The following is a 17,069-nucleotide window of genomic DNA, read 5'->3' as shown; positions in this document are numbered from 1 at the left end:
CCCAAGAATGGATTGCCTTCAGCTTAACAGTTTTCAACTTATGAGAAATGAAGTAGCTTTTCTTTCTAAGCCAAAAAAGACCCACTTTTCTATCTCCCTCAGAACAAGTCATCGTAGCAAAGTCCATGAACATGAGAATTTCTCCCTTGACCAGGAGTAAAGCAGTTTGGCAAGGGCTGGTGTTTAACTGCAGCTTGCTGATGTATCACTACACAACCAGTTTGGAAGACAGTATTTTCTGGTCCTTAAAAGCAGAGGAAAGAAGTTCAGAAAGTCATTCTGATATTCAGAAGTTCAGGCCATGCTGTTCAGTACCTCGGCGAGCTGGTAAGGAGGCAGTGAGCAGGGAGTGGAAAGTCTGGCCTCCTGTTGCTCCTCTCTCATGCTGAACCTCTACAAGGTGAGCCATGTAGTCTGAAAAAAAGCAAGATATGAATACATCATCTCCTTCTCTTGAAGAAAGCAGGACAAGACTGGTTGCTGTTTGTACAGCTCCCACAGTGGAGGGACTGTTCTGAAGGACTTTGTAACAGAAAAAAGGTGTGCTCACATCATGTTTACAGTTAGCCTCAAAATTATTTCTGGACTCTGCACAATCCAACCCAGAAAATCCTTCTTGTCTTTGAGAAATGCAGCCAAGACCCATCCAAACAAGCCCTGGGGAGGTCTCTACAGAGACTGATAAGTTGCCAAAGCAGTCTGGGCACAGAGTTCACCGAACTATTATGGACTTCTCCAAGGAAGTCACAAAACATACTTATGAATACTGCTCAAGAAAGAGTAAAATGCCTAGTAAATACAGTACGGAGCTCTTACTCTTGTCCATGATGTTCTGCTCCAGTGTCTGTGGGTCATGAGATACTGCCTGATCCAGGTACTGTAGAAGTTTGCTCATGCTGGAAACCGGGATTCCAAAGGACTGAACAAAGAGAAGCAGCTGCTGCGGCTCCAGGTCCTGCAAGGCTGAAACACACAAACACTGAATCCTCAGACCTCTGAATCGCTCACAGAAGGTCATCTTCATTACCTGATCTTTGTGTGTTTGACTGAACCAACAGTGACACATTAATGACAGGGCTGTAGAGGGCCTAAAGCCACAAGTCTGACAGTTGCTTACTATGTTTTCTTTGCTCTGCAAATCATTGCTTTCTTATTGCATTTTCCAGTTAATTCACTCACTGGTTAATTTAATCTTCTCTTTAATTTGATCAAAACCTCAGGAACCAAATCATTTGTATTAAAAATAACTTCTATCCTATCAGTTGATGGCTGCAGGCAGGAATTATTGAATAATTCAATCACTGGCTATAGAGAGCTGTCATTTAATTAGTAAGAACAGGACAAAAGCTATGAATACCAAGAAAAAGAGCATCGACAAGCTGTGCAAGGTTGAAAGTAACTACAGTTATAGTTCACATCCTTCAGACACTGCTCTCCACGTTGCAAGAATACCATGCACTATGGAAGAAGTGCTGTGCCTGTTGTCTGGTAACTGCATAGCTTAATTCAACCTGAATGGACATAACAGAGACAATTCATGGTCCCTCACTCCCTTTAAAATACACAGAAAGTGAAATATAGTCGTACAGACCCTCTGCCCTACTTCAAAAGTAACAATCATTGCCTAATAAACCCAGCAAAGTCCAGCACTTGAATCAGAGTGGAAGAAATTGCCTCCAGTACTGCAGTAAAGAGCTATACCAAAGGCACTGACAGCCTCTTCAGTCTCAGCTTTCACTGAATGGTGCATTAAATGCTGAGGATTAACCTGCGGGGACTGATGGTTCAGCTAGGTTGCAACAATTCTCAAATTCTGTTCATAGTCCCTTGGTACTGCACATTGTGGCCGAACAGGGAATCATACTGGGACATCCCATAATTTCCTCTGCCAGGAACCAGCTCATATTCTATATGTGTGTTTGACAGCCCTAAGGGACATGACAAAGAATCTGTTGTGTTCAGACTGTAGCTGCCACAAAATCTGCAGATACACACTGCTTTTTAAACCCAAGCTCCTTGCTCAGCTTCAGGGTGTGCAGTGACTGACATCCCCACTGAAAACATCCAAGTAGGATGGCTGTGCGCTTGGAAGGTTTGAGCGGGGAAGTCTGTCTCTTTCCTTCAGGAGGATCTGCAACACCAGCAAACATCCCACAGGCTCACCTGCATCCACAAGACGCGGGACTTCGGAGCGGATCATACGCAGCTTTAGCCAGTCGGGAAGCAGCAGAGCCTCCTCTGAGGTGTCAACCAGAAAAGCAGTAGGCAGGGGCTTTTTCTCTGGGAACCATATATCCAATAAGGTGTAAAAATCACCATCCCCTGCTTAAGAGCGGATACAAAAGTTATCTTCTATGTTTATAAGCACCTAGAACCCTTCTCTTTTTACAAATCAATATACCAGAACACTTTCTTGCTTGAAGGCTAGAAACAACCCAGGAATAAATAAGCTACCAAGTGGAAATGTGAACTACATATCTGACTGCCCAGTTCTCACACTACAATAAGCCTCTGAGTCCTCCTTGTTTAGGAGGGAGGGACACACTATCATTCCATGTTGTCTACAGAAGGCAGTAAATAAGCCTGCAAATCCTTTATTCAGTGCAGCAATATTCTGATAGCCTCTACAGCCACAAACACATACTGCAAGGGACAAGTCCATGAGCAGGAGGATTAACACCAGCCTAACCTGTTAGGAGGTGGCAGATGAAGGGAAGGCTCCCTCTTTGGTCCAAAACCCATTGAATCAATCTGAGCACACTTCACTAACCTTGAGGTGGCCCTAGTGTCAGAAGAATAACCATGGCATGAACCACAAGGATGTGCATAGTGGCTGTTTCCCCACTAGTCCAACGAAGGAACACCTGATCCTGGGACTCCGACTGGAAAAATGATAGAAAAGGATGAACAAGGATGTGGAAAGAAAGATGAAGTCTGAGATACAGATGTGCAGGAGAACATGAGAATGGACAAACTGTGTTGGACCAAAGGTCTGTCTAGCCTGGTATGTCCAACAGCAGCCACAAAAGATGCCTAAGGAAAAGTAAGAAAATGCTTTTTATGCATGTATGCATGCGCGTGTGTGTGAATATATATTTTATATATATATATAAAAAATAAATAAATATATATATATATTTTTACACACCCACACACGCACACTTCCCCCACCCCACTCAGCTCTAATATCCTAACCTCCAACTATTTTCAGCTTAGGGAATTCCTGAACCAGGCTTTTTTTTTTTTTCCAAATAGATTTAATAATCCACAATAGATCTCTTGTGAATTTGCCCAGCTTCTTCTTTGACCTACTTAAGAAAAAAAGGAGGAAGGCACTCACCCAGCTGTACACCTCTTCACCCTCCTTACTCTGGCGCATACGTTTGATGTAGCGAGAAAAGATGGAGAGCAGAGCAACAAGCACTGCATCCGACTCAGCACAGTACGAAAGCTTGGAGAAGAGGTGAGACATGATGGTAGAGCGCTCCACTATGAGCCGGGCCACATACTACAGGGGGAAAAAAAGATCCATAAGATCTCCACTGAGCAACACAGACAGGCCCTCTTGTTGCATTGTATCACACCCTCCAAACTATCATCTACCCAGTTAACCCCACTCTGGAGATCAGCCCATAGGTTCCAAGAGTGGAACTGTCACACTGAGGAAAAAGGCCAGTGCTGTGCGTGCATCTTTGTTGTACCTCACAGTGCCCCCATTTGTGGCACAGCTACATTCTGACACATCCCATTACAAACGGAGGATTTGCAGGTATTTACCTAGTAAAAGCTGCATTTCTCTGAGGAGACAGATTTATTGATTTTTATTATTTAACATTCTCTACATATCTAAACCCATGTATGCAAGCAGAAAGCACAGGAGCCTCTAGATCAGTGCATCTGAATCTCCAAAAGACCGTTAGAAAGGATGCATTCCAACAGACTTAAAAGCAATGAAGGAAGCCAGAGAACAGTGAAAAAAATCTCTGTGTATAAGCCAAATACTCAAGATGACCAAAACCTTTTAAAAAAATTCAGGAATCCAGTTTTGGTTACAGGAGATTGCATAGCCCACCGTTAAGGCTCCTGACTTTCCATTCTCTCCCCAGACACGTTTATCTGCAGGTTTAACACCTGCTCATTCAAGTAACACTACCAGGTGGTGGGATTTTCTTCAAACCACTATCTACTCTTGCATTCCCCATACCATTTGAGACCAGCTGCTCTATCTCTGGACTGGAGGTCATTGCTCTCTAGCTTTCTGTGTGAAAGATATGAAACCAAAGACATAGATTGCCTTCCAACACATACACAGAAACACATGCAGCTATCGAACTCATGTGCCCCTAAAAACCTCATCCAGTTAGCATGGCAAGTCACATGCCTATCAGTGTCCTGGGCAAAGAGTTCAACTCGCCAAGTCTCCCCCATGCAATCCTGCTGCCCTAGCCAGCTGGTCTCTCACCAGAGCGAGGTCATTGTGCTGTCCCTGCTCCTCCACTGGGGCATGCTGGGAGAGGTACACCAGGTAAGCACTGATGGTCTGGGGATCTGTCTCCATGTGGATGGCCTGGAATGAGAATTCTTCTCATTAGAAATCAGGAGGTAACAAAAACAACAACCAGTTTAAGGAATATTTTTCTTTTGCAAGCCTATTATAACCCACAAGATATGTGGGTCTGTATCATGCCCATAGACAGTTTGCTCAGATTTGTTTTAGCACAAGTAGGACGAAGAATAACTTGCCCCAAGCTGGTCACTCGTTCCTTTCAGCTACTGACACCTACTTGTTGCAAGGCAAGAGCTGTTGTTGCTCTAACACTGTCAAACAGCGGCAGCCTTGGGAGGTCTCTTAGCAGCCATTGATATCCCTGGAGCAGCTCAGAATCACCAGAATCTTCTTCCATGGGGTGATCTTTCTCCTCTCCATCACGCAATCCCCCTTCTGACAGCACCAAGGACAGGCCCTGCAGAAAGTGAATGGACACAGTCTGGGCATATGAAGCCACAGCTAGACCACTAGTTTTGTACTAGTGAAAAGAAACAAGCTTCAAACACCATGGAGCAATCCAAATGGAATGCAAGCAGCCTACGGCAGGTTTCAGATCATATCATATGTTTATTTGACAGTTACCCTGTTTAAAGTTTCAGTCTTCTGTAAGCATGGTCCATTTGGACTCTTCGCAATTCTACCTGCCTTAACCATGCTCTGGAGCACCAGGCGTTTACTCATTTACATCCTACAGAAAATCTGGTGCCAACTACTTCATGCAGTACATCTGCTATGTCTGTGCTTGAACTTCACAGTAGACATAGCAAAATCCAGTTCCATCTTAAAAGGAATAGTTGGCTGCTGAACAAAGGCAGCCTTTGAGCAGCAGGTAGTAGAAATGCATCTGATGGGTTTGGAAATAGAGGCAAGTTACTGAAAAAGGATGACATGAAACAATTTCACTGCACTGGCTCTGGACTTGCATCAACCTAGGGCTCAGTCCTCAGCTTCTGATAAACCCTGGTCAGAAGTTCTTCATTTTTCTCACCTTCATAGCCAGGACCCGTGAAGCCACCTGGGAGGAACTCAGGCGGCGTAGGAAATAATCAAGCACCTCACAGGTTGTCTGCTCATCTGCTTTGGGACCCAAAAGCAAATCTTGCAAACGTCCAAGCAACTGCCTTTGTTTCTGCTGTCTCTGTGGAGTGAGAAGTTGGCTGTTCCAGTGAAATCAAATCAGAACTGGGCTGTGCAGAAAGCAGAAAACAGAACTGACCACAAGAGACCGCTCACCTGACGTTTCTTGGCACGTTGCTCTTTACTCTCACCCTCCTCCTCTTCTTCACCTGAGGTCGGCTCATCAGCAGCATCATGAAGCAGGAACTCACAAAGACACTGCACAGGTAGGACATCCAACGAGCCCTCACTGGACTGAACCAGATCTGCCAGCCATGGCATTGACTGCGATGAGGCCTAGGAAGCAGGAGAATGACAACGTAGGATCAGCAGAACCTAGATGCAGCACACTGATCATTTAATGCCTGAACAATAACCCACATTCCCCTACATCTTACTCAGTTCTCTTCTGTCCCTACCCGGCTCAAGTTTCAGAGACTAGGGCTCAGATCCTAACTTATCTAGGCCATCAAGGGAACCCACCTGTCTTTGAATGATGTTGAGAAGAAAATCAGGATGACGACTGCGACACAGGAGGTGGCCCAAGCGCAAGGACTGGTTCAGGCTTTTCACCTGCTCAAGGACATGTGGTGGAGGTCTGCGTGGGGGGCCCCTACCAGAGAAACGAGAAATTATCCACAGTCAGACACACCTTCACTCTAGTGTTGATGAGGATCAATTCAGTAAAAAAACAGGGCCACATGCCTCTTGCAGAAGGACAAGGAGCAAACATGACACATCCATCCCACAGGCTACCAAATCTCATGCTCTTCTCCCCTACATCAACTGCCCTACCAGCAGTAGGGTCTCCTGACTAGGATTAACTGAGATTTCTTGCTGAAACCAGACCACAGAAGGCTACTTACTGAGGGTCCAGACTCGTCAGCTGGGACAGCAGGAGGCTGCTGCTCTCTGTAATTGTTTGTTTTGTGGATGCAGCAGCCAAATGACCTTCAAATGCAAGAATCTCCTGCTTTTCCCTCTGGGAGATTTGAAGCTCACGGTTAATCATCTCTGTGCACTTCTCCTCATCCGTCAAGGTACATGGAGGATAGGAATAATTACTAAGAAAACAAATCAAAAGTGGTTATCTTGCTCTATCCAAAATTCATGAACCACAAACAGCTAGAATGCTGCCCGAGGAGCTGAGGTCATGGGGACAAGGAAATAGCATGACAGCTTCCCAATAGGGACAGGGGGACTGAGCCCTTCACAGCAAGTCACATCACACAGTCAGCCCTTGCTCCCTTTGATCTCTACTTCCTTGATGGTAATATTTCTGTTGAGGGAAGATTCCTTTCACTCTTTAACTGCCAGCCAGCTTATTTTACATCAGTCGCAAAAGAAAGGAAGGAGCCAGATGGCATCAACTTCATTCAGAAATGTATGTTCAATGGCCTGTTTGATTTATGGAGGGATTTAAACATACTAACTTGGTCATGACCATTTCCATGAGCATCTTTAGAGAGGGGTACTCTTCCCATGCAGCCAGACCTGCAGCACAGAAGAGAAGGGCAGTCAGGGATTCAAGAAAAAAGTCATGATATTTACATAGATTCTAAACACACTCCGAAGTGGGGAGATACAGTGAGTTCACTTTGGAACAGCCCATCACATTTGAACAGAATACAGGCACCCTGATCCCAGCCACACTCTTGTCCAAACCGCCATGCCGTATATTTCTGCTCACACAATGACTACGCATCACAGCATAGCTAAGTAATAGCAGTATCCTGCCATCCTAGCACGTGCCTTGAACACAACCAACCAGATTTCAGCAAACTGCACCCAGGCCAATTTTTGCAGCAGAAATGATGTCCTGAGAAACATCCGCCCTTACCAATGTTTTCAGGATTAAATGCAGCCACTACAAGGAGGAGGGGCCAGGCTTTCCAGTAGAGGGTGGAAATGGCTAGATTTGGAGGCTGGTACCTGCAAAAGCCATCAAGAGAAACAAAGTGGTTGGATTTGGTTACTTGTGCCCATCTCAAGATTGTTTTTCTCTTAATTTTTCACTGTGTGGATTCAGCCACACTGGTTTAGTGGCCTTCAAAAAGAATCCTTCTCAGGAGGGACAGCAGGGTTCAGCTGAAAGTTTCTAGAGCAGAAACAGAGTTCTCGCAGAGCAAAATCCATTCCATGACTCAGGTCTGACTTGCCCTGGAGAAATTCCCACCTGAACATGACATTGAAAAGGTCTCCTCATGACATGGTTATTAAAAACTACACAGAGAAAAGCATTTTAAAATCTGTGGGCTAGTATTGTTACTCACAAGGTGAAAATGAGCTAGATCACACTGATATTGTCTGTGTAATAAGTCTTACCCTGGGGGTAGCTGGATATTCTCTGGATGGTGATAAGTGCACAGATTTAAGACAGCATCAATCAGCTGGATTCTCTCTACCCTCAGGACCTCAACATCTGGAGGAATAGGAAAGGACAAAGCAAGTTATTGACCTGCCTACGTGGCTAAAGGTCCTCTCGAAAAATATCAAAGTATATTAAAAATTCAACTTCAAGCAACTACATTATTTTGGGTTTGTTCTCATGGTATTACAGGATCAAAAGACAATAACATCTATAAAAAAGCAACACTAAAAAAAAAAAGAGATAGCAAGACAGCATATAAGGATATATTGAGCTTTTCAGATGCTAATTGCTTTAAATTCTTCATAAGGGCAGGTTTTGTTTTCTTTTTCCAAACGTACCCAACGCAAGATCTGTATCTTTTTCAGTATGCAAATTCACTGCTTATCTGAAGAAGAGTATCTGCTCAGACCTTCCTTTAGCTCAGAGGAACTAAAAATGCATTTCAGATTTGTTGCAAGTTTTCTGATTCCCTCTAACTTAACCCTGAATCTTCCAGTATTTGAAATGGTGCAGCGTCTAAAACGCTACACTGAGAGGATGGGCACATTTTCATAGGATATTCAACAGCAAAATCTAGCTTCTTTCACTTGCACTGACCAGATCTGGATTAGACTTTGTTGTTTATCAGTCAGCACTAAAAGCATGTAAGATGCTTTAGAATCACACTCTGACAACCCCCTTAACTCTGACACAAACACACACAGCTCTGCCAAACAGATATACTCTCCCAAGCACGCAGGAATCTGAGAAAACGTTGAATGAATTCACAAGAGGGGTCAGAGTTAAGGCTGTTCTTTGTCTCTAACACTGACTGAACAACAGAATTGGGAGACCCATAATAAAGTGGGTTAATTATTTGAACTTCCAATCCTTTCATTTTTGGGTAGTCTAGATTCTTTTTATTATTATTATTTACGGCTATCTAAAGGACTAAACTGAGTTTAAAATGTTAACTCAAAAAGCTTTAGGTGCCTAATCACAGCCCCTCATCCTTAACACAACCAATAGTTTCCCTTGCTCAATGGCAGATAATAATTAGTAACAGGGAGAAAGAGCAGAAAAAAATAAGCTTTTCAAAAGTGAGAAATCAGCAGCAATCTGGCGCTGAGCCAAATGCTTAGCCATCAAGATTAAAATATGCTTTGAGTGAAACAAAGGCTCTTTGGTACGTGCCCCAGGCACACTAGGGTACAAGGCAGGAATTGCTTCAGCCCTGGGTGGCAAGAAGAGGCTATATAGTCAGAAGGAAATACTTGCTGGCTAGAGCTCTGCGCAGACTTACCATCTGCTTGCACAGCCGCAGCCCGCTTCACCAAGTGGTCAGCAAGCTCCATGGCATCTGCAGGGCCAAGAGGAAGGTCCCGTGACAAACCAATGACAAGGATCCGCATCAGTGTGTCTTCAAGGATGGGCACCTCAGAGCAGAGGCGAAGGAAGAAGCTGCATGAGACATAAGACATCAGTCATGCTTCTTTTGACTGCAGCATGATGGCTGCAGAAACCCTTCACAGACCCTAGAGTTCGTTTGAGTAGAGAATAAGTCACAGCTTAGCTTACAACCACTTCCCTGGTCTTCAGTTGTAACTGCAAATACCTGAAACAAGTTTTTTTTTTTTTTTTTTTTTTTTTTTTTTTTTTTTTTTTACAGAGTACTGCTTGTATTGCCTTATACAAATGCAATTCAGACCTACCTGCTTGAGTCTGAGCCCCCTAATGTTACCCCAGTACAAACCATCCAGTGCACGGCTGCCATTCTTACATTACAGCATCAAAATACAGAACAGCTTGGCACAGGCAACAAGAACCAGTGAAGAAGAACAGATGGAGGCTGGAGCAACATCCCTTAATTTTAAGGCAGCATGACAAATAACGAAAGTCTAAGCACAGTTCCAAAACTTTCAATGCACAGCTATACTAGGACCACCAGAAAACACTGATTTGCTCTGCCTCTGGCTGCAGCAGCTCTGCCCAGGCAATCAGCTGTGGGTGGTGGCACACACTCACTTGCGGTCACTCTCAGGGGGCCAGTTGTCCCATTTGTAGTATGTCTCTGGCTGTTCAGTGAAGAGCACCTTGTGGAGGCTGTAGAGGCATGAAGACAGTAAACAATCTGTGTGAGACTAGGGAACAAACTTAGTCCTGTCGCCCCACAGTCAGCAGTCATGCAAGAAAACCCCAAACTCCTGCTAATGCTTCCCATCCTACACATGAAGGAGCCTCAAAGAAGCTAGTCTAGCAAAAGTAACAGCAAAAGCAACAGCATTAATTGCAACAGAAAGTACTGTACAGCACAGGCAACAGGCTTTTATATTTTCAGTGAAAACATCTCAGATATTACTCTGGCTTATCTGCTCCAATAGTGTCTTGAACCAGATCCCAGGATACAACCTGGCCTTCAAAGGCAGGCAAGAGAAGACAGTACTTATTACCTGTGGAGCCCTTAACTCTACAGCCTGAAAAGGATGTCCGATGAAAAACAACACTACCACCAATGCAGGGTCCACAGGAACCATGTATTTGGTCAGATAAGTGAAAACTCCCTATTGAACCAAGAGGGTGGACACAAACAGTACATATCAGAAGTATTTTGCATTATCATGTATTTCTGGCAACATGATGTACTGGGCAGGGATTCCCGAGGGGGAAAATAGTCCCAGCCTGAACCCTGCTAAAACACTGTTCCTGCTGCCTGTCTGATAGAGGGAAGAGAGATCTAGCTACTCCTTGGCACATACACGGGGTCTTTATAACACATCATACACCGTTGGGAAAGGGGCTAGATACGCAGGGCAGATTCCCAAGCTGACTCTCCTACCAGTGCACATAGTCCTTTGGAGCTAGCTTGCTGATAGATGGAACAACCGTATGAAGCCACCAGACAGCATCTCGTTGGATTGCAGCAATTTGATTCTGGAAAGAGCGCAGCACTTCCAGGTCTGAAAGAGAGTCAGGTTACGAACACGCACATATGTCAGAGCCCTGCTGGGGACAAAGCAGGAGAGGGTGGCCATTTCAAGAGCATATGGTAACCAGAGCCCTAGAGGGGAGATGTGAACCAGACAGCCTTCAGTCTTCCAGCCCTTAACGCACACATGCTTGGCTTTATGGCACACATTGGAAAAGTGTAACAAAATCCCAAGATATAGTACAGAAAAGTCACGCTTAGGAGAAGAAAACATTTAGGCAGTCTCTTCAACACTACCCCAAAAGTCCACCCTCTCAGCATTAGGTATTTTGTAATTCTTACAGCTACTTCTCCAGATACGACCCAGTTTGAGGCCCTCCATCTACAGTCCCTCTGAGGCTCTCACCCACTGCTTCCGCAGACATGAAAAGCACCTGTATCTTTGCCCAGCCATGCAAAAGCCACATCTCACAACTCTGTGAATCAACCCCCCCCATGCCACGATTCGGAATGAAGGCTTACACCCCTTCCTAATCATATCCTCAATACTCTCTCAATCTCAGCACTGCCAGGTGACGTCTACCCAAGCTGTCCATTTTTAAAGGGGATCCAGGTTGCTCTGCTTACTCTTTTTCTCTCCTTTGTCCCAAGCAATTCCAGCTTCCTTCACCTGGGCTGTGATACCAAGCATCATGGAGACAGCTAGTAGATCAGTAATGTGGATGACAAACCGCTCCTAAAAAGAAGTCAGTAGAGTCAGCAATATCCCAAGATGCCTTCTGGAAAAGGGGTTCATCAAAAATGACAATCATGGCTTTTGGAAACAGAGATGCGTGAGCACAACTATGAAATGCAACACAAATACTCAGTCACTCAGATGACAAAGGGAAAAAAAGAAAAAACTGCCAGAAAAATCAGATAAAGAAAAACCCAGTACACCTCCAGTACATCCAGCAGTGCGTTGGTCAAAAAAAGTGGTACCTTGAATTCCATTTCTGAGTACTGGGCCTCCTTCCGTTCCTGCATAAGACCCAGGCAGAAGGCCTGGAAGTTGATCTCATGCTTTGTCTGTTTGATGATCTCTCGCAGCAGTGCCCGCGAAGCCCGCAGGTAATCATCTTTAGTAGTCAAAAGATCCTGGAACACCATTGCCAGGTACTGAGGCCATACAGAAAGAGAAAGTTTTCAGTGTATTGTAATATATCAGCATCCACAGAATAAAAGAAAAAACAGGAAGAAACAAAGCCAGCAATATCCTTGTCCTTCAGATCCCCAGCAATGCTAAAATGATTACATTGGGGAGCTATAATAGATGTTTCTCATGAAACTTCATTACCCCAAGGCCAGTCACCCAGAATATGGGAGTTAAGAATAATGTGCATGGGCATTTTCTAACAAGTGCAGTAATGCAATTTTCAAAATAGTACAATATAGATTGCACAGTTTTCTGGGGGAGAGATTTCATTTGAGCCTCAGTTCAGCTAAATCTCTCGCACAAGGGTCTGGGACCACCAGTAGTCATGCAAGACCTTCCACCTACCTTTGGAGCTTGCTCTGAGCTATGCTGCAGCACGGTGTACAGGATCTGCATGTTGTTGGGATTTCTTGCATTTGACAGTTCATTGAAAATTACAAACTTAATTGTAGTGCCCAGGTTATCCCTGTGCGCATTCAGCAGTTCTCTGCAAGGGAAGGCCAGAAGTATCAGAGCTTGAAGTTTCATTGCAGCTATACCCACTGTTTTGACTGTTCTGATTTCAGTTCAAAATATTGAACATACAAAAGAGAAGAGAGTTAGGCAGCATACATCCCCAGCAGTGTCAAAGGATCGCTGAAAGATTTCCAGATGAATGAAAAATCATTCAAACGTACTCAAAACATCTCATGGTCAGAGCTGGGTTTCCAAAGAAAAAAAAAAAAAAAAAAAAAGACTTTGCAGAGGCATGGAGACAGTCAAGGCCAAGGCCCTAGACCTTACCTGACACACAGCATGTAGTGATTGAGAAGGACTTTCGGTTTGAGACGAATTTTGATCAGGTTGGAGATAACTTCCATGTCCTCTGAGCTGTGGGTGTTGCAGTTCATACAGACTGACATGAGCAAGTCCTGAGCTGGCTTGGTCAACTGCAGGGGAAGAACAGAAAGACTCTACAACCACCTACCATCACAGGTCAGAACTGTAGCTGGGGTATATCCATGTGGTCCTCCTGGCTGGACTCCAGACCAAGTCCAGTGCAGTCATGGCCCAACAGTTGCTATCTTTACCTTTGGATTCTGCAGCCACATCTCCAGCCTTTGCACAGCCATTTGTCGGACCTCTTTGTAGCCACAGGTTGCTGTCAGCAGACGAAGGAGATTCCTGGAGACATTATCCATTGGCTGGCGGCGGTTGAGTTGATCCCGCAGCATGTCTAGGACATATTCCTCCACACTCTCTGCAAGGTCCTCGTACCTGGGCCACACAAACCACATTTTGTTCGTTTCTGCGCAAGCCAGCCTGGCCACATTTCACTGTGTCCAGACATCAGCATCCTTTCTTGTTTGTGGCATGGTTACAAAAAAACAAAAGCAAAAAACATTTCCTACTCCTACTTCCTGTTTCCAAGAGCCAGTTGCACCTGAGGGTCAACATTCTCTACTGTCACAGAACAGCTAGTGCAGAAGAGCTCCCAGCTGCAGCACTGTGACAGGGGTCTACTGATAGTGGGCGAGCACAGACAGATCCGCCTCATGGCTAGGTCAGGAGAAGAGATGGCACTGTACCTGGGCATGAGCTGGCCCTCCTGCTCCGGGCTCATTTTTTCCTCAGCAATCAGCAGCTCACTCTGACTGTCTTCTTCCTCTGTCATGGAGGGGTGTGGGCTACTCCCTGCAATAGACCAACACACAGCACACTTCACGAGACTGCTACTTTTCCTAAAGATACCTCACTTCTGCTCTGAAACCTTCAGGTTCTTTCAAGGATCCCTTCAGCAACACTGGAAGCTACAACTAGTCACTTCTTCACATCGTATCACATACAGGCACAATTCTTCAAATTTCTTTCACTGTCTGCCCTCAGACATGTCCTCTTTGGTGTCCTTTCATTTTTAGGAAAAAAAAAAGCAATGCCAGGAACTCTTAAGCCTGGTCTATGTCACTCCATCCAGTAACAAACCACTCTCATCTGTTAATAAACTTGCAAAGCTCCATCCTCTCCCTACTCTTTTGTTCGTGTTTCCCAAACATCATCTTACCAGCACTAAGGTCCCCTCCACTACGTCCAACTTCCCCATGCAACAACATGCTCTTAGGGGGCATCTTCGTGTTAAAGGCTGTTTGAATGTTATCCACAAATGTCTTGCAGTGAGGGCTATCCACCCAGATGCGCTCCCCAAGAGAATCCTCAATGTAAACCTACAGGAAAAAAAGCAGTAGAGAACATAAACCATGCTCAAGTCTGTTTTGTACAGGCTAATTACAAGAGTATTCACGAGTTTGCTGAGTTTTGATTTGTTTGTTCTCAAAATACAAACATGAGGTAGGAAAGTAGCATCTCCATTGCACAGATTAGAAACTGAGACCACATGAGTGTGGGCAAGTCACATAAGAGCAGGTTAACAAGCATCCCAAGCTCTGGTGGACACTGAACCTACCTGGGAGCACAGCTCGTTTACTTTAGCAAAGATTTTACAACAGTTCCCACCTCCAACACAAAGAAGCTGGCCTGTTAAAAGCTCACCCATTTTAAATCAACAGGTTAAGTGTTCAATCCCTACAGACAATCCAGAGAGTAAGACATCTCTGGAATATTGTCATATCAGTACACATTGTCAAGGGAATTTTTGAAAAAAGCAGAGGTAGGGCAGCAAAAGGTAAAAGAGACCACAGCGTTTCAACCATCAGTGGAGATTTTTCTTTAAAACAAGAAAACAAACAAAAAAAACACAAACAAAAAAACCCCCAGAGACTCTGGTTATTTTCTTCCTTCCACCCATGCTGGGTGACAGGTCACTGGACCCCCTCTTTCCTTGCAGTAGTAATAAATCCTCTGCTCTTATCCTGCGCCTAAGACGCACACACTTCCCAGCCCTGGCGTGTTTCACCCAGTCTGTCCATCACTGTCTCAATCCAGCAGAAGCACTCTTGGTTCAACAACCTTGACAAAGATCTCTGGCCAGTTCTCATCCTCCTCGTAAGCGGCCATAAGAAGGTTGCAGGCCAAGACAGACACCAGGCTATTTCCTTTGGCTTTGAAATTGATGGAGGCATCTCTTCGGAGTAGGCTGCACAGTGCCTGCAAGATCACATACAAAAATCAGACCATCCAGCAGAAAAACATGCAGAGAAGCATTAGAAGATACACAAATTACAGTAATTTGTGACACAAATAAGATATATACAGACACATACAGGTTATGTTCTGGCCTGAGAGAAACTGCAACTACACTCGCAGGCTGGCAAAAACCATACTGCTGGCGAGCCTGAGGGTCCCTATGTGACATGGCTCTCACCTCAATAACCCCTTCAGTGGCAAATATGTTGGGTTTGATTTTTGCCAGGTACATGAGGCTCAGGTACAGCGTAGTATCAGGTTTGGCTCTGTTCATTTTGAGCTGCTTCACTGCTCCACACAGCACCCCCTCAATACGGTCATCATTGCCTTCTGCCTCGGCTGCCTCAATTTCATCCAGCAGCACCGTGGGGACAACTGCAGTAATCAACACATAGGCATTAGTTTCTATGCTTATGCAAAATAACCTACCCCAGCATGCCTGAAGGACAAGTCACCTGGAAAGCAAAGCATGGATTTGCTTGCTTTTACCCACTGCAATGGCTTTTCCCCCCACCCAAATGCTATTAAGAATTGTTTCACGCCTGACAACACCCCGTCTTTTTTTTGGTTGGTACCTGCTAGAATATCCTTCCGCAAACATATCCCACACCAGGAATGGAGCAACAGTTGAGAAAACAAACACACAGATACACAGAGACTGCTAAAAATATACGGATATAAGATCACAACCTAAATTTGAAAATTTCCTCAAAAAGGTCTTTCAAATGCTGCTACTAGGCAGCTGTCAGAGAGGACAAGCACAACCACCCAATACGGACAGGACAAGAAAAGAGAGAGAATTGTGTCTTTGATCCTGGACCCAGTGGGGCAAGGGCCAGAACTGCTGCAGAACAGTGAATCCCAGCACAGGAGAATCGGAGTGGGAAGTGCCCAAAAAGGCTGTGCATTTGCCTACTGTAAGCACCATCTGTTTTGCTGAAAACTCAGAATTCATTCCCCAAGGACAAAACGGGGAAGCCTTTGGAAATCCTTAAGGATGGCACATAAATAGCAGCACAAATGCTCTGAGGAGGCTCCGTCTGAGGAAACCAAACGTCGAGTTTGGCTCCTCTCTCAAAGCACTGGCTGCTCTGCGAGCCCCCAGAGAGAACCCGACCAAGGTCTCACCTTCGATGGGGATGACGGAGGGCTCCTTGATGGAGGGCGAAATGGCTCGCTTTTCCGCCACGGCCGCCTCCGCCAGGCGTCCCAGGGCGCTCAGCGGGGGCGTGGAGGAGAGCTTGGGGCGCTTGGTGAGGCCGGTGAGCCCCGCGGCGCCCCCGAGGGCGGCGGCGCCCTCCCGCTTGCGCTCCGAGGGCAGCCCGGAGGGAGCCGGCTTGAGCAGGGTGACGGCGGCTTTGGAGTCGCTGCTCTGCCCCTTGGAGCCCAAGGCGATGAAGTCCCCCGGCGGCGGGTGAGCTGCGAGGGAAAAGGGCCGTCACAGCGCCCCGCGGGGCTCGCCCAGAAGCGGGGCCGCCCCGCCACCTGCAGCCCCCCGCCGCTCCCCCCGGCCCGGCCCGGCTCCCCGCCGCGCAGCACTCACCGGACGGCTTGGGCACGGCGCTGGGCCGGCGCACGGCAGCCGCCTTCGGCCGGTTCATGGCGCCGCCGAGGACGGGCCCGACCGAGGACAGACCCCCCACCGGCTCTCCTCCCGCCGCGCCCCGGAAGCGGAAGTCACCCCTTCCCCCCGCCCCCTCAGCCCGAGGCGGAAGTGCGCCGAGCTGCGGCGCCACCTGTCGTGGCGGGGCGGCATCGCCGCGCGAGGCCCCGCCCCGCCGCTGGGCGACGGCGCCGCCTGGCGGTGGGAGGG

General features: G+C 46.1%; 1 protein-coding gene across 3 annotated transcripts in view; it reads right to left on the bottom strand.

The window, feature by feature from the left end:
- The window catches only part of INTS1 (integrator complex subunit 1), a 29,849-nt gene extending 12,942 nt beyond the window's left edge, over window positions 1-16,907 (bottom strand). For 2 of the 3 annotated variants that reach the window (XM_026083088.1, XM_026083090.1), the window contains exons 1-28: window positions 16,800-16,907; window positions 16,385-16,675; window positions 15,435-15,631; window positions 15,080-15,217; window positions 14,178-14,337; window positions 13,705-13,810; window positions 13,207-13,393; window positions 12,920-13,065; window positions 12,482-12,623; window positions 11,923-12,099; window positions 11,569-11,677; window positions 10,852-10,972; window positions 10,041-10,118; window positions 9,319-9,476; window positions 7,991-8,087; window positions 7,506-7,597; window positions 7,099-7,159; window positions 6,532-6,729; window positions 6,149-6,278; window positions 5,783-5,962; window positions 5,538-5,687; window positions 4,785-4,964; window positions 4,463-4,567; window positions 3,341-3,508; window positions 2,771-2,882; window positions 2,164-2,325; window positions 817-963; window positions 316-414 (exon numbers count right to left, since the gene is read on the bottom strand). In XM_026083088.1, the coding sequence (XP_025938873.1) occupies window positions 316-414; window positions 817-963; window positions 2,164-2,325; window positions 2,771-2,882; window positions 3,341-3,508; window positions 4,463-4,567; window positions 4,785-4,964; window positions 5,538-5,687; window positions 5,783-5,962; window positions 6,149-6,278; window positions 6,532-6,729; window positions 7,099-7,159; window positions 7,506-7,597; window positions 7,991-8,087; window positions 9,319-9,476; window positions 10,041-10,118; window positions 10,852-10,972; window positions 11,569-11,677; window positions 11,923-12,099; window positions 12,482-12,623; window positions 12,920-13,065; window positions 13,207-13,393; window positions 13,705-13,810; window positions 14,178-14,337; window positions 15,080-15,217; window positions 15,435-15,631; window positions 16,385-16,675; window positions 16,800-16,857 (3,949 nt within the window). In that variant the 5' untranslated portion in view covers window positions 16,858-16,907. The remainder of the gene's footprint in view (window positions 1-315; window positions 415-816; window positions 964-2,163; window positions 2,326-2,770; window positions 2,883-3,340; window positions 3,509-4,462; window positions 4,568-4,784; window positions 4,965-5,537; window positions 5,688-5,782; window positions 5,963-6,148; window positions 6,279-6,531; window positions 6,730-7,098; window positions 7,160-7,505; window positions 7,598-7,990; window positions 8,088-9,318; window positions 9,477-10,040; window positions 10,119-10,851; window positions 10,973-11,568; window positions 11,678-11,922; window positions 12,100-12,481; window positions 12,624-12,919; window positions 13,066-13,206; window positions 13,394-13,704; window positions 13,811-14,177; window positions 14,338-15,079; window positions 15,218-15,434; window positions 15,632-16,384; window positions 16,676-16,799) is intronic. The other variant, XM_026083089.1, reaches the window with a different exon arrangement.
- Between the last annotated feature and the right edge of the window lie 162 nt (window positions 16,908-17,069).

Source organism: Apteryx rowi, unplaced genomic scaffold (genome assembly GCF_003343035.1).
Source record: "Apteryx rowi isolate R43461 unplaced genomic scaffold, aptRow1 scaffold_6, whole genome shotgun sequence".
Classification (NCBI taxonomy): domain Eukaryota; kingdom Metazoa; phylum Chordata; class Aves; order Apterygiformes; family Apterygidae; genus Apteryx; species Apteryx rowi.
This window is presented reverse-complemented; position numbering and strand designations above follow the sequence as displayed.